This window comes from Rhea americana, unplaced genomic scaffold (genome assembly GCF_003343005.1).
Source record: "Rhea americana isolate MKP2758 unplaced genomic scaffold, rheAme1 scaffold_306, whole genome shotgun sequence".
NCBI lineage: Eukaryota > Metazoa > Chordata > Aves > Rheiformes > Rheidae > Rhea > Rhea americana.
Window position 1 is genome coordinate 276224 of NW_028186431.1, and position 16234 is coordinate 292457.

At 37.9% G+C, this 16234-nt stretch overlaps 1 protein-coding gene across 2 annotated transcripts in view; it reads right to left on the minus strand.

The window, feature by feature from the left end:
• Positions 1 to 16234, minus strand: part of PLXNB2 (plexin B2) — a 256257-nt gene that overhangs the window by 26389 nt on the left and 213634 nt on the right. For both annotated transcript variants that reach the window (XM_085309906.1, XM_085309907.1), the window contains 7 exons: positions 8450 to 8586; positions 7642 to 7809; positions 5817 to 5925; positions 3801 to 4028; positions 3152 to 3328; positions 2556 to 2695; positions 1386 to 1486 (listed from right to left, as the gene is read on the minus strand). In XM_085309906.1, the coding sequence (XP_085166032.1) occupies positions 1386 to 1486; positions 2556 to 2695; positions 3152 to 3328; positions 3801 to 4028; positions 5817 to 5925; positions 7642 to 7809; positions 8450 to 8586 (1060 nt within the window). The remainder of the gene's footprint in view (positions 1 to 1385; positions 1487 to 2555; positions 2696 to 3151; positions 3329 to 3800; positions 4029 to 5816; positions 5926 to 7641; positions 7810 to 8449; positions 8587 to 16234) is intronic.

Sequence of the window (16234 nt, forward strand, 5' to 3'; positions counted from 1 at the left end):
TTACAATATTACAGTATGGATCCAGAATGTGTTTCGATTTTGGTGTTTCATTTTTCCATCAGCCGAGGAGGGAGCAGTTTAGGAACTGGATTGCTCTTTGCATGTGCATTCTGCTTCCTGCAACCCTTGTGCTTGGTGGAGCAGATATACTAGGACATAGAGAAAAAACCTTCAATGCAACAAGCAGTGCAGCTTCAGCAGGATTTTGCAGCCCCTCAYTGGGAGTATCAGCAAGAGAAAGGCACTTTTGCATTTCAGAAAAGTGTGTGAAGAAGTTGCATGAGGAGGCTGTGAGAGTGCTGTTAACCTTGATTGACCCTCTCACAATTCAAAGGGTACTTTGAAATGAAGTTTGCTTAGGAACAGCTTCTGATTCAAAGATTTGCTTCTGGGTTCTGCCCAGAACCTGGAAGGAGTCAATTTTCCAGAGTAAGAAAGCTGATKTAAGAAAAGAACGTTCTGTCCCAAATGACAAAAATTCCAGGAAAACAAGACTTTGAGAGGCCTCCAGCATGGCAGAAATGTTATGAAACCTTGAGCTCCAAAAACTGATTTCAAAGTCTAACCTCAAGTTGGTATTTAATTCACTCCTGCTTTTTAGCCACTTCCAACATGAAATATTCTATTTTTTTTTAGAAATAAAATGTGTTTTTTCTAATAGGCATTATTTCAACAAGACCCAACAGTAAGTACATTTCAGATAATGAGGTAACATCTCATGGTAATCATTTAGGCCAATATTTGCAAACTCAGATGCCTAATTTAAGCAACATTGTAGAAATGCTGAGCCTTCACTCCCCCCACTGTCTTCCCTGGGTTGATGTCTCTATGTTTACCCAGAACAATTAGCTAGCTCCTCAAATCAAGCTTAAGGTTTTCATGATAAATAGGGCACCACGTTATTTCTTTCCTGCAAGCTTGCCAAATTATCCCTTTGTATGYTGATTGCTGTAAATACATTTTGCAGCTCTGAAAACAGTTTTTAATGTACTTGCCTGGCACATACTGTCATTATGCTAAATACTAAGTGCAGAGTTAGTTATTATAAAACTTCTTTCCTCTATCGATGGCCACTCATATCAACAGCTATAAATAACCTCATTCTCAACTAGTTTCTCTTTACCAGTTGCTGACTAACTCCTGTGCTTCCTTTGCACTAAAACTAGCCATTTCCTTAAACARCCTTCAACTCCCTGTTTTATTTTATTTATGGCTTTCACATACAATAGTCAGCAAAATATTTTATATGATGTTGATATCTGTAATTAAAAGTAGTTAGATCTACTAATGATTTCCAGAAGACAGCTTTAGCAAGATAGCACAGTTGCTCCAATCCATCTCACGATTTCTCAAGAGGACCCATAAAATACAAACATCAGTCATACCTGTGAATTCCTTTTTGCACCGATCCCTGACACTCTCCTCCAGGCCTTCTAGTTGCGACTTGATTTTTTCATATTCACGTTCTGCTTGTTGGCTCTGACGTCTTTGCGAAATAGAGGTAAGATTTAGAAAAATTATAAACTGCAAAAGCAAATTGTTTGCAATAGCTCTAAATGAGAAGCAAAAGGAATCATGAGAGGACAATTTCTTGTTCTTGATTTCTTTTAAAACACTAGCTGCAGAGAGAAAATGGAGGAGACGAACAACAACCACAGACCAAAGTTTCATTTAATGTAAATCAACCTGGCACCACCCTAAACCTACTGCTTTAAAGCACATATGAGTCATTGACTTAAAATCCAATAAGCAATAGTTAAGAATATGATCATATACTAAGTAAAAAAATGTAATTTGTATATACTGAACAAAGATTGTTTGCAGCATGCTCCACTCTAGCTACGAGGTATCAATGGAGCATACCTACGACTGGACAGAACAGGTTGASAAGATCCAAAAAAAGGTCACTGCTGTATAACACACTTAAGCATTACTTCAGCTATACTGACATGCAGCAATAGAGTGGAATCCATCTCATGCTGAGGACCAGTACGAGGCGTATGTATTACTAACCTTAAAATTGGCCTAAGTAGGTCTTARGTGAAGTACAGACATTGTTCTGGTTCTTTGTGAAGCATGAATTTCACCATTAATCATGAGATTTGCGTGTGAATAACACTTATCCCAGTTGGAAAGACCAAAATGACCACTTAGAGAAATYCATCCAGCTTGAATCTATGGTACTGACTAAGGCAGTTTAAAYGCTTATAGAGATGTATGCAGAACTAGTGATCACAAGAGGCACCTTAGATGCAATTTCAGGAACATATGTGTGCAACTCATATGTGTGCAACTGTGTGCTTGGAAAGCCTCGGACCAGTTGTTTGTGCTTATGTATAAAGGGCAGACTGGGCTGACTGACATSAAGGAATTTGGTGTGTGAGAGAGGGATAAATTGGTGCCCATACACATTTCSAGCTGTAGCAGCTTTCCTTAACTCTACAGTACATAAAAATAATASAGATGCTTTCTTTTCGTAGACTGGGGTACAACAATTAAGTATCACCTTCAAAACTTCAGGAYAGCAAAAGCATCTAATTAAAGGAGCTTCTTACCTGTAACAGATTATAGAAACGATGATGATAGCTATCATAGGAATAAGTACGAGTGGCAAAATCAGATTCAGTGGGATGTCACTCACACGCGTATCATATTCCACCCTTCCTAGGATCCATTCTCGGAGGCCAAATTTCACCTGAGCAGATAAGCACAGACATTTGTCTCAAAAAGCAAAAATAGACAGTGGTTCATTTCTCAGTTGTGTTCTAATTTCTTACTTATCCTTGCAATCCAGTGAATTTCTAGCTYAATCTACCAAACAAAGGAACCATTTCTGCATATTTTATGCTGAATTTAAGTGACTAGCACTATGTTTCAAGAAATAATTTTACTCTATTTTACAGAGGAAGAAAAATCCCCAGCCTGTCTTGCTACAATTATACATTCCTATGTAACAAAGGTAGAAAGCAATTAGAAGCTTTTTATGTGTAAAGTCTTCTAGACAGCAGRCAGAATCCGCAGAAAGAAAGAACTGTGCAAGAAGTTTCTGCACAATGATCTAACATCATTAAAGAACAAATTATTTCAGTTAGGAACCTACTGCATCAGTGTCACTTAAATAGATAGTACATTATTTTGAAAAGTAACGTACAATGAATTCAGGAAGGTTATTGATAGTATCTCTCTTCTGCCTTTTCTTGGGTTGAGGTTGTACTTCTGGCGGCTCGCAATATAAATCCTTCTCAGTCAGAGTTTTTATGTTGCAAGGTTCATCACCCACAAAAGCCTGGGCCTCATCTATCGTCATGGCTTTATTCAGATTACTGCCCTAGACAGAAAATACAAGACTAAGTCATCATCACAAAGTCTTGGGAGACAAGAAGTCAGGAGTTACAAACTTCGTTTGGATCATCTGGAGCAGACGGGATTTGCCTGGTGGTATACAGAAGACCATAGGGGAAGGGAAATATGCCACTGCCCTTTCTTCTCCTTTTCTCCTTAGTGTAAGAAAGAAAAGAAACCAATCCAAGTCCCTCAATCTTTGGGGAGAYTGCAGAGAGAAGTAATTTCCAAATTTCAGGCTCAGCAGAAGAGGGCACAAAAGAAAGAGAAGAGGAAAGGGGGRAAAAGGGTATCTAACAGTGTTCAGCATCTAGCAAGGGTAATGGGCTCCAGCAAGCATTTTGGGTATGGAACTAAACAGCTATTTGTCRTAGATTAAGGTTTTTGAAAAAGACAGGAAATAATCTGTACAAGATTTAAGGACATAATGGGCAACCGTCATTGCTTAAAAAGTTTACCTTTGCATGAATAAGTTTGTTGACTTGTTTTTTGATGCCATCTGTGAAGTTTTCAAAGGTTGGGTCTGCAACATATGCAAAGGAGTGGCTCTCATTTTTTACAACCAAATGATAATGATCCATTAGAATAACAGTGGTAATATTATAGTTTTCTGGATCTTCCAGTATTGGCGGGGAAGAGAAAACCACTGTGGTTGCACTGAGATTTGTAACAAGTTTTCCATCAAACTGTAAGAAACAAGACAAGAAGAATGCATATTTTAGAGCTTGACTGGTTCCCTTACATAACTGTTCACAACTTTAGACTGTAGAAATAAAAACACCGTGAGTTATGTCCTTTCCATAGAGTAAAAATAACAAAGACAGTAAGAGATGCTTTCTGAAAGGAAAATGAAACAGCAATTTGTTGATGAGAAAAAAATATTGATTGTGTTCTAGCACCTGCTCCCCCMAAAAGCTTATGCTACAGCTCCACTTCCATCTGCCTTCAAATTTTCTAGCTCTGGACCACACTGGRCTAATATTATTAAATTGCTCTAAGATTAAGTGGTTAACATGGTAGCTTTAATTGAGACTGTCTTCTGTACCATTAAGTATCTCAGGTGAATTCTTTTCTATTGACACTATAAAACACCTTGCATAAATTCAATATAAGTACTTATGTCTGAATAAAATTTACCAACTGTCAATCAACAACTRAAGTTAATAACTTTGTTAATACCCTTGCCTCCCCTCTTCCAAATAACACAAATCCTAGAAAGTCCTTCAGTCACTCAGCAAAGCCAATTGCAGCCAACAACACTAACAGGAACTTTTAAAATTTCCTACACCAKCACCTCAGTTTTTGATTTTGAGAAAGCAAGTGTAATTTGATAGTTTCTCCTCCACATTTTTGATATCATAGGTAAATGTGAGTAAAAAAAAGATTGGAAAAAAAAAGTTGTTAGACTTAACCAAGAGTATTGTTAAGTCTATGCACAATATATAATATAGACTTAAGCTAACATGTTTGGGAGATGCTAAGCACACATAAGGAGGGGTGGGAAGAAACGTTGATAAACACTGCCAAGAATGCTAAATAGACTTTGAGATCATCCTGAGGTTTAAGGCAAGCAGGATATAGAAGAATCATATGTTGCAGTTTATAGCATGTGAAACGTATGCAGTTTTCCTTCTTAAACTGTTTAAAAGAATAGGGTTTTAAYGGAGCCTAATCCAGCAGGCTTTGGCATAATCTAAAAGCTGACTCATACATACATACAAAAAATATACATGTTACCAATTCCATGTATTAATTATTATTTTTTTTAAATCAGATCACAAGGAAGTCCTGAATTAAAGAGTTAGATTTAAAAATGCTCCATAATTTAAAACATCTTCTTTCTGGAAGATCAYTTCAACTTCTCAGTTGTTATACTAAATTGTGATCTTCATTAGAAAAGTGAGAAATTCAGCTCTGTTGGAAATGTCAGTTCTCCTTAACAAGAGATGCAAAAAGGGTTTATTTTATTTTTTACAACTCATAATTGTGCACATGCTGTAAGTGCAATATGCCTGAAGCATATTGCAGGAAAGAAAAGGGAAAGATTTTGTTCTTTGAGGTGTGAGAAAATAAAAGGCTCTGACTGTGCAAAGCAAAGTACTCAGGACTGTCTGCATTTGGGCCCTGTTTCAGGCAAATCTCTAAACCTTGAAGAGGAAGGAGAAAGAGAGAGAGAAAAACAAATAATACTACTTTCCAATTCTGAAATATATTCAGCTTACCATTCAGAGCTTCCATTCTTATTCACATTGAACATTTTTTAAGCACAGAGTTACAAGGTACTAGTAAATATAAGTACAGATGGCARGAGTAAGCTTTTTATATAGTTAGAAATAGAGCCAGAAGTCTATTCAAATATTGTTCTACTCCAAGCCCAGTGAAGTCAAGTGGGCAAAATTAAATGTATTTTTTTGAACAGACTGTATTTTATGTATCCATTGTGATGCCTTTTTGGGGAAAAAAAAGAAAATTACCCTTTTGAGATGTTGTTTCCCTGCTTCCGGACGCTCTGCATAAACCACCAGTGAGAATCTCTGGATGATGTCAAATCCAGTTCCAGTTACTGTAATATTTCTCCCTCCACTGAAAGTCAGAATTAAAAAAGAAATCAAGTCATTGGCAAAATGSTACAGCTACAGACTACTTTATCCTGCACCACTATAATTCCACTGAAAATAGTAATGGAATGCCTATATGATAATTAGATCTACACAAAAAATGTCTATTAAAACTATCTATAACCACAGCATTTAAACACAGCAATGTGAGCGTTAAACTAGTTTTCAGCTAGTAGTATAAAAAAAGTACAAATCTCTCTCAGTATCTGGGACGATGATGCCTCTTTCTATGTACTTACATTTCTCTGATCTTTTTTTTAYGTTTTGAAATCTCTTCACCTAACACACACACAGATAAAGGTGAAAGTTTTTAGGGACCTGGCTTCTCTGTTCACTTTCCTTCGCAAATTACTATTTTTAACAGAGTGAATTCACATAGAAAAAGAATGTATGCAAATTGCCAGTGAAAGGTGAAGATACCTAAGTAACCTGGATTTAGAGGGATAGTAATCCTCAAAGGAAACCATTAAGGTAAGGTCCAGTTAAGAAGAAGAAGAGGAAGAAGAAGAGGAAGAAGAAGAAAAAAAGTCTTTTAAATCCCCTGGGGTAAACCACTATTCCTTCTTCTAAGGAAGTCTACAAAGGAAATCCCCAACCTCCACAAAAAAAGAAACAAAAAACAAAAAACAAAACAAAACAAAAAACCAGTAAATCAAAATCAGAAGCAAACAAAATCCAAATTCTTTTCAACATAAGTGACCCCACCATATTCAAGGAGGCAGGAACCAATTTCTCCAATAGAAGTCATAGCCAATTTTAATTTTAAACTCCTATTTTTAAGGTTGTGCWCCTACAAATTCCTTTTACTGAAAAAGAAAGGAAGCATCTTGATCTCCTTTTCGTATTCCAGAATACGAAAATGTCAACTGCTTCGCAGTGGGCAGAAAGACTGGAATATTAGGGAACAGTAGAGCCCAACGTAAGTAAAGGTCACAAGTTTGTCCCTGTATCCATTGTGGAATTACTCTCAAAATCAGAGGCATGTTAAGAGGACATTTAAACAGATGATTTGCCATTTTGCTACAAATGTAACAGTGGCACATATTTCTTTGGTTTCACAATTAGCATTAGAGTTTTTTTCCAGRAGGAACAGTGTTTTCAGCGAACACATACCAGCTGGGACATGAAGGGAGTAGGGGTGTAGGACAGAGCATACCTTTTAAAGGCCTTACTGAATTCTGATCTTGATTTCCTAAACGAACTTTTTCTCATGGGAGGAAAAGATGGTAAGCCATAACTTACTATCTCTAATTCCATYTTACTTAGTAAAAGCTGAAGAGGAGAACTATTAGAAACCTTTCTGAGAYTTTTATATTATTTGCAGAAGATGATCTCTCCCTTACACCACAGAATAAGAATGTGTATGTAATAAAAAGATCACGTGGTTTGACATCATACTTAAACGCTTCAAATTTTTCTCTTTAAGACATCTTCATTTAAAAGAAGATCATTATTTTTTATGATGTCAAAATTTAGCTTTGAAGTGGAGATTAATGTTTGGGGATAAACAGAATACTTGCAAATGTCAGCTGTGGTTTAGAATGATTCAAAATCTATGYATCTAAATTTGTGTACAAATAGAGTACAACAGCTCTTATTTTAAACAGTTCTATATGGAAGAAAACCTGTTACATATATTTTAACYTAATCACAAATGAAGTTACGGCAAAYATTTCATTACCTGCTGAAGCTATTTACTGGCAGGAACTTGGTGACAGTAGGATTCTCTCTATATGAAAATTTCCCTGGTATGTTACTTGCTGTGTCCCCATAGTGGACTCTTACATCAACATCTTCAACCTTGCTATTAGGTCCTGTAAYGCAAACTATCTTGTCTCCAAATTCAGTGCTAAATCAGAGAAGAAAGAAAAGAGGAAATATCTTCAGTTACTAACATTATTGTAATTCATATTTATTACTGTGGTAYCCCAGAACCAACAAGAATGAGCCCTATTTTGCTAGGTAATTACAAAGTAATTACAAGAGGAGACAATACTTTCTCCAGATTTTGTTAAAGTCTTAACAAAAAAGATACAGGATATGGAAAGGAATAGTGCACACACACAGCAACAAGATGTCAGCACACTTCATGTTATTCCTCTCGGTTGGGGGAGAAGGGGAGCAATTAATATGAAGAAAAGAGAGGAACAAGTCAAGGGATACTACAAGATTAAATTTTATATGGAACCACTGAGAAGATGCTGTGGGAAAGTATGGGCGATTTTGGAACAGTCAGTCAAGCAGAGAAAGCTGAAACTGGAAAATTGTTTCAATATCTGAGTTCTTCCACTTTGGCTGTTTCTGCAGCTGCTTCTTCCAGTTGGAGCTCCCGAGCGAGTTTGTCTAAATGTTACGTGCAGAGCCACACTGCATGTGGTGAGTCACTACGAGACATACAACACATTTGTGTAATTCYGAAAGGCCAGCACTTGGTTGGTGCTTGGTTAGGATACAACCTTATTGTTAAGTTCTCAGCATTTCATACGTACACATTGCAAGGTTCGCTGCCGACTAAAACATGAACATCCTTCTTGGAACCCGTTGCCAGGTTTGTACCAGTGATGGTAAGTGTGGTTCCACCTGCTTGTGGACCTCTTTCAGGGCTTATTCCAGAAGGATGAGGTTCCTGCAAAGAGGAAACAGTCAAACTCATTAAGAAAATGAAATAAAATTTACACCAGTATTAATACATATATATTATATAATAATAGTAGTATAATATTATTATCTGTAAAATAATAAAATTAAAAGAATGGAACAAAGCAAAAAACTTCCACCACACAGCAAATTCTTTCATTATCCATGGTGAGCAAAGAAGTGACAGATGATGTGAATGTATTCACATTTTTTACAAACTGTACTTTATGAGGCTTTATATACATTTAAATTCCTTATTTGCAATACGTAGAGTTAACTGCCACTAGGTTTGTAAGAGCTTCCTTTTGGACTTCCTGCTATCACATTTACTTTATGACTTTCCTCTTCCTTATGGCTGAAGGTACCTTAACCTCCTYGCCCTTTACATACATTCTATATCAACTACAGGAGAGACAAAGCAAGGTTTTCAAAACTGGTAAAAAAGAGAAAGAATATTAAAATGTCATTTATCTCATATGGCTCTCAGTCATGGAAAATGATTTTCACCGCCTTTCTTGAGCAGTGAGCATGAAAAAAAAATTCTGAAAACATTAAATTTTTCTTATTAACCTATAATCTTGAAGATTTTTTAAAAATCAATGGACACAAGCAGACACACTTCAAATTACTGTCATCAGAAATTTAAATTTCTCAAATACTGTCACTCCTTTTGTTCTTCATTCGGTCTTTATTTCAGTGATCATATTTGCTATTCCTGGATATATGACAAATACTATAAATTTACAGTAAGGGTGATTTTCATGAATGGAACAATTTAATTACTTCATACGTAAGCAGTCCCTCGTTCCAGTTCAGAAAAGCATCACTATTATGTGATGTGAAGGTCTCGAATCAAGAGTATGAACAAAGTCATCTAATTCGCACGAGACTCCTTCCCTGTCCTGGCCCGATGCCAGCCCTGCACCTTGGGTTGGGAGGGGATGCAGCCTGCCCAGTGCCTCCCCGCGCCAGCTAGGATGCCCACGCATGTGCTGCAGCCTTGCACCAGGATGATGCTACTCTGTGCAGCTGCAGCAAGGCTGTCGTGCATGGGGAGATGTCTCGGCACGGCACGTACCCAGGGAAGACCTCAGGTCCTTGCGAGCGGCAGGGCTGCTGCTACAATGGACCCTGCATTTGCTAAAGCATGTGAGGTCAGGAGTTTAGGGAGGTTGTGACACAGGTAATGCTTTTCTGATGTATAATTATGCATCTTGATCCACGTTCAAGCACAGGGTTTCCTTAAACAAGCTAAGAGAGCAACCAGCATCTGCTCATGTGTATTGGCAAATAACATCTCTCCTCCTCTTGCTTAATGTTGCTGAAACCAGTGGCTGATAATGAAGCTCTTGGCTGGTGCTATTCGGTTTGAGGCATATACAAATAAAGCAGGAGTAAAGAAGCTGGAAGGTTCCAGCTGGGATTAGGGTTCACCTAAGCACCATCCCGCTGCACTGAGCCCCTCTGACATCTCCCACTCTAGTGAGAAGAAGCCATACTCAGAAATGGACAGCAAAGTGACCACCCAACCACAACCRGCTCATTCAACATTACTGCGATGATATTAAAGAAAGCTTGTGGTGTTATTCCTTTTGAGTAAAGTGAACCATCGTTACTATGCAGCAGAAAACTTTCTCCCATGTTATTTTGCCCATGCATAAACTGCTGTCTCTCTGCCAACTTATAGCAAAAAAAAAAGAGAACCCAGAAATGGCAGGGAGGTGAGGGAATGGTGTACCACACTTTGATTCAAGCTCAATGAGCCATTTCCAGGTTYTCAATGAGTAGAAAGAATCAGTAAAAATGCATTCAATCGACCTTGTGTTTACTTTACAAATACGTTTTACTGAAGCACAGGTACTACAGAAATACAGATAACTAGCACTTGCAGTGCTTGCTGTATACTTCCACGTCTGAACAACTTCTCCGAGAATAAATGCATCACGGTTCAGCACACTTCATAAATCYGCAACGACAACTGTAATTTGCTCGGAAGTCATAGAGCCTTAGGAATATGCTTTAACACTAATTGGGTGTCAATTGCTGTTCTTCCCTAAGAGAAATCTGTTTGCAAACCCTTCACTCCTCAAGATGTGCATTGCTTCAACATATGACTGCTCGCAGACACTAACCTTTGATTTCTTTTTTAATTTTATATATCACTTGAGTTACAAGATTTTATGTAGGGAAGTGAATCAAAGTCACTGTTAAAGCATGGCTTAAGTCAAAAAAGCATCCTGGATTCAACATAACAAATATGAGTAAAATTTGCTTATTTAAATCTATACAACCCTCTCTGTCAGTACTCTTCTTCACATTTAACTGCTTGGTGATTTAAGCTAAATTGAACTAAGTCACGCAAGTGTAAATAATAAGTTTGCAGTATTCTAACTAGTTCCGTTTAAAAATCACACTTGAAGTTTAAGTTGGCACAAATCTAGACATACATTTCACATAAAAGCTCCTTTGTGCTTTTTTGGTAACACAATTTTATTGATAAAAATTGAAATCAATCTTGTATATTAAATGCAAGCTAAATAAATTACCTATGAAAATATATCAAATATTTTARCCGTTACCTTAACACATAGACAGAGAGCAGTAACTGCAATTAACTTTACATTCTGAATATCATAAAATGTTAAGTATGTTGGATTGGTCTATCATCTCTACTAAAAAACACAGCAATCATTAGCTGCACAGCACATATGGGATAGTTTTCAGAGAAAAATATCCCCYGAGAATGACAAAGGAATCAGTATGGACAAAATCTTTATCCCTGAACCTCAGGAAAACTAGTTACAACTTGTAGCCTTTTCCCTTGATACTACCACAGTTTAAAGCTAAACCTTTGAATTTAGACTTGGGGAGGAGAGGAAGGAGAAGGGATTTCTGACGCATCCCACACCACTGTCCTCTGTCACCCTACATAAAAACCAAAGGCAGCCTGCTAAGAAACTTCTGCTAGGTCGTTGCATTCCTTTCTTCCCGCAACAGTGCTAATTAATTATACTAATAAAGCTCAGTTAGGTTGTTTAATGAGGAAATTTGGCAGCRTGTTGGTTGGTTATGTGGCTAACGCTATAAATATCGAGTAAGCCACAAACTTGGAACAGAGTTGTCCAACRTCATTCTCCATGAAGGATCTTTCAGTGATGGTGCACATTTATCTGTCTATGAACAAGGATATAATATCTAGATAAATACATGGCTATCAAAAAGCAAAGTTATCTTTAAATAACATAACAACRGAGAAGTGAGGTATCTGCTCGGATTTCCCCAGAATTTGCTGTTTTCTCAGCAAGAYTCTGAATTTGTTGAAAGATAAAACACAACTCTGCCAAGAGGAAAACATGTCATTCACACCTCAGCCCCCTAACCAAGATAYGGCAACAGCATGGAGTCAGCGCATCTTAAATTCACCTGGAACAGAATTAGAAATTGAGGCCAAGAATCACTATGGCAGCTAATATAGGTACCAGCTAACGACGAGGTGAAATAGCTACATTTAACCCTTATTTTCTYTTCAGTCACTGATTTTGCAGCTGCTCCTCAAAGGACTATTTTAAAATAGCCTAATTTGAAGTATTCATATTTAACTTCTTTAAAGTAATTTTGCAAATACCAAGAGCACTCCAGGGACTGAGTAATGTGGACGCTATATGAAGATGATCTAATAAGGAGTAACTCAACCTTCCTCTGTGTGCAGGGGAATTCTTCAGGACAATTGTTAAGACAAAGCATCACATAGTAACAGTTTATCATAAACTTATCAGGAAAACAATTTGATGAATTTTAACTAGCTATTTTCTGTTTCACATCATCTTTTTTCTCTCTCTTCCTTTTGAATGATCTGCCAGAATGAGTAAGTATTTTATAAGTATATCATCAATTATTTTTAAAAATKTAATAAACATTTTATAGCAAAACTAATGCACTCCAAGCCACTTTYAGTGTCTCCTAAAATGTTCATGGACGGCACAAAGAGCAAAGCTGTATCAGCCAACCTGRGGGTCTTCTTAGAGGGCCACTAAGGAACCCACACCATCTAAATGTGTAMCTGGAAAGCAATTTTCAACCACGAAAGCTGGTTAGAGAAGATTAGTAGAAGAAGATCTTTTGCTGAATGCCAACATAATTTGAAAATGCACTGTCAGAGGTGGTGCAAGCCTTAGCAAAGATTGTGTCAACTGAGGAGAAGCCAGCCCCTTCCCACCACTGACATCGCACCTAACTAAAAGCAGCACAGAGAGGCTCAGACGCTTCGCAGTCACAAGGTCTAGTCTTATCTTGCAAATCCTAGCAAAACCCCACACCTCTACACTCCTGAATGCAGCCACACAGCTCCTCTTTAAACTTTACAGGAGATCCTTTCTCCTTGCAAAGGAAAACAAGGGGCAGACGGCAAATCCTGTTTGAGGTATATAAATGCAGCATAAAAATGCTGCCTTTACCAAGGCACAAAAATCTTTAATTTTCACTGAAGATTGAAATATTGAAAATTTTGAAATATTAAAAATTTTGAAATATTAAAATATTTCAAAATATTTTGAATATTGCAATGTTGAAAATTCAGGCAGTACAAACTGCGAAGATAAACCTAAGATCTCAACAGTTGTGATATCAGTGATTCAAAATCCCCTCCAGGATCTGTTTTCTCCTCATTTCCTCCCTTTTCTCATTACAATCCCTGGATCATCATAAACACTCCCCTTTCATTTTCAGCACTCGGCTCTCTGCACCTCMCTCTCTGCGTTCACTCAGTGAGAAGGTGCCCGGGGGAAGTCACACTTTCTATAACACGACACCACAGTGCCCATTGCAATCATGATGTTAAGCAGAGCATTTTGATTGTGTGACCTACAMGGAATTTATAGCAGCTTTAAAATAATTCTTCTGGAAAACATCATCCTTTGCGAGGATTTGACAATATTTCATTTCTCACGGACACAGTGAAATTTGAACAACCCTACAAATGCTAATTTAACTTTGATTTTATAATTCCTTGAAGTGTAGAATATCATAATTTACATATATTTCACTCTTTTCCTTCTTTTGCTTGAAACAGAGATTTCAGTGGACTATATTTCTCTCTTTGTCACGGTTTGAGTGAGAACAAATCTTTTTGTGCAGTGATAGATTATCTTGCGCGTGAGTTTTMTGTTTTAAAAAAGCCTGTTCCAGTGGCTGCCAGTTGCTCAGTGGCCTGTTTCCTGTTGGGTCTTGCAGGCCAAGTCCCAGCAGAGTGACTGTTTCACCCTCTTACACATTTGTGATCATGTTCTGTGTTTGTAGGAAGCAGATTTGTAGTTTTGTTAAAACACATGCCCATCCACGTCTACGTTATTTAAGCAAGGATCTACTGTCAACAGATGTAACTTGCTCCCTACTGTTYGGTTTATTCTAAAGAAATAATTTGATCTTGACAGGACTTCCTGCTTGTAGGTGTGGGCAGATTTTAGTTTGTAAGTTGTGGGAAGCTTAGGCATTTAGAAATCTTACATACACATTTTCCTTAAATCCTAGTTTGGTGTAATAATGCTCAGCTAGAGGTGTCAAAGTCCACCTGCACCTCAGTATTACCATATTGCACCATGCTGCTGAGTTACTGCTCCTGAACTGATGAGTAGTTCTTCCAGACTTGAAATAATCATTGAGCAGCTTTGCTGTAGGGATAATAAAGATAAGTAGAGAGCTTATGTGACTGTGGTTAGTGCTCATGGCATTCATATAGTTTACTTGAAGGCAATAGTTATAATGCTGCAAATTGAAGTATAAGACAATCCTTGTAACATCCTTGCACATCGCCTGTGAAACATGATGTTCGAACAGTACCAGCTCATTTGGCAGCAAATTCACTTGTTCTCTTGGTAACACCAGGGAAGTCTTTGTAACTCGGCAAACCCTCCCTTGGCATTTACTTTCCTGCGTGCTACTGTCTTGTCTTTGCATCAGGGACTCCTCCAAGCTTCACAAACTGCATTTTGGGGGTTTGCTTCATGGTAAATGTCAGTCTATCCTCTCAGACGCTCTTCTGCACAGTGGGATGAGAAAAGAAAATGAGTAAGCACTGGCAAAACAGCTTCCATTGGCCCAAGTATGTATGTGACTTCATGTTCGGGCCATTTTCCAGGATCATGTTTTCTCCAGAGCAGTCAGAAATTTTCCCCTTGCATTCTGTGTATATCCTTAGTCTTGTTTTTACAAATTTGTTTCACAAAAATATAAATACATATTTTTCCTTGTAGTTTGATGCTTTCTGTGTGCTGGAAGGTGAATTATCTCCATGCCTGTTCCAGCTATAATCACATTTGGAAGCGAAGTTATTTATTAGCAATGTACATGACTGTTGCTCTTGATAGAGTTACTGCAGACTCTCTGAGTATTCATATTTGAGCTCTTGCATTTTTCATCCTGTTTATTAATCCAGAATGAACTTTTACATCATTAACATTTTATCACTTGCAGTCATTTTTTTGCAAAATCTGGAAGGTGATCTGTTATTTCTTTATGCTTTTGATTGCTGCTTTACTAAAAGATACTTTTCATAGGCTGAAAATGCTTCTGGAGGGCTCCTTGGATTTAAGATCTCTCTGCTCTGCTGGTGTCAAATCCAAACACATGGGACTACCAAGTCTACTTTACTTACCACACAGTAAGGTTACTCTTACTCTTTTTTTCTTTTTTTTATCCAGTTTCTTGTAATTTTCTCACTAAGGATATGCAGACGCTAAATTATACCATTCCCCCAGCTTCTCTCTCATCCACCCAACTTGCAGTCAGTATCCAATGTGCCACTCTGATTAATGTTCCTTTCCATTGATTTTATTTGCTTTGCAGTTTTCTTAGTTTATATTGTCAAGTTGCACCAACTGAATTCTGGTCTCTTGCACAGTATTCAAAAAAAGAAATAAGAGTGCACTTCTGCAGAGCTCCATTTAGATACAGTATCTCTAATTTTTTGATTTCTCTACATTTTCACTCCTCTGTTGACAAGTGCATCCTGAACTTTCTGTGTTCTGCTATAACACTTCTCTGTGGTGGGAAGTTTCTAGCCTAATTACACCACTGAGATAAAAATGGTTACCGTTTATCCTTCACTAAGGCAGAAAATCAAATAGAGAAACAACCAGCCACCAAGAAGGCTAGTGGTGATTCACATAAGGGGTCAGAAATTCAGAAGCAGTAGGAAGGGAACAGAGGAGGGGAGCCCAACAGAGATGCAAAGAAACCTTGGCGGAAAATCCATGCTGGAGAAAAATCAGCTTTGCCAGACTACAGCATAGAAATGACTGGCGAAGGAAAAGAGGATGGTGGCAGAGTATATCCCCATGATGTAGCTGTGAGAGATGCAGCACAGGGTGAAGCCAGCAACAGATGAATGTGTTCAAATGGACATGACGAGCAGCACATGGCAAAACCAGCCAAGCTCCCGATCTGTCAGCTCCAGTAGGCAGTGGCCTCCGAGCTGGGGTTTGCCTTCAGATGTCAGTGCACATCCTCAGAAGTACAAATGGGCTCTCGTGCTTCCCTACAAGCAGAGCACAGGGATGCTGTGCCAAGGGCCTCATGACAATGCACACACACATGCAGATAAGATTTTCATAAACGTACACTGTCGGAACACATTACTGCTC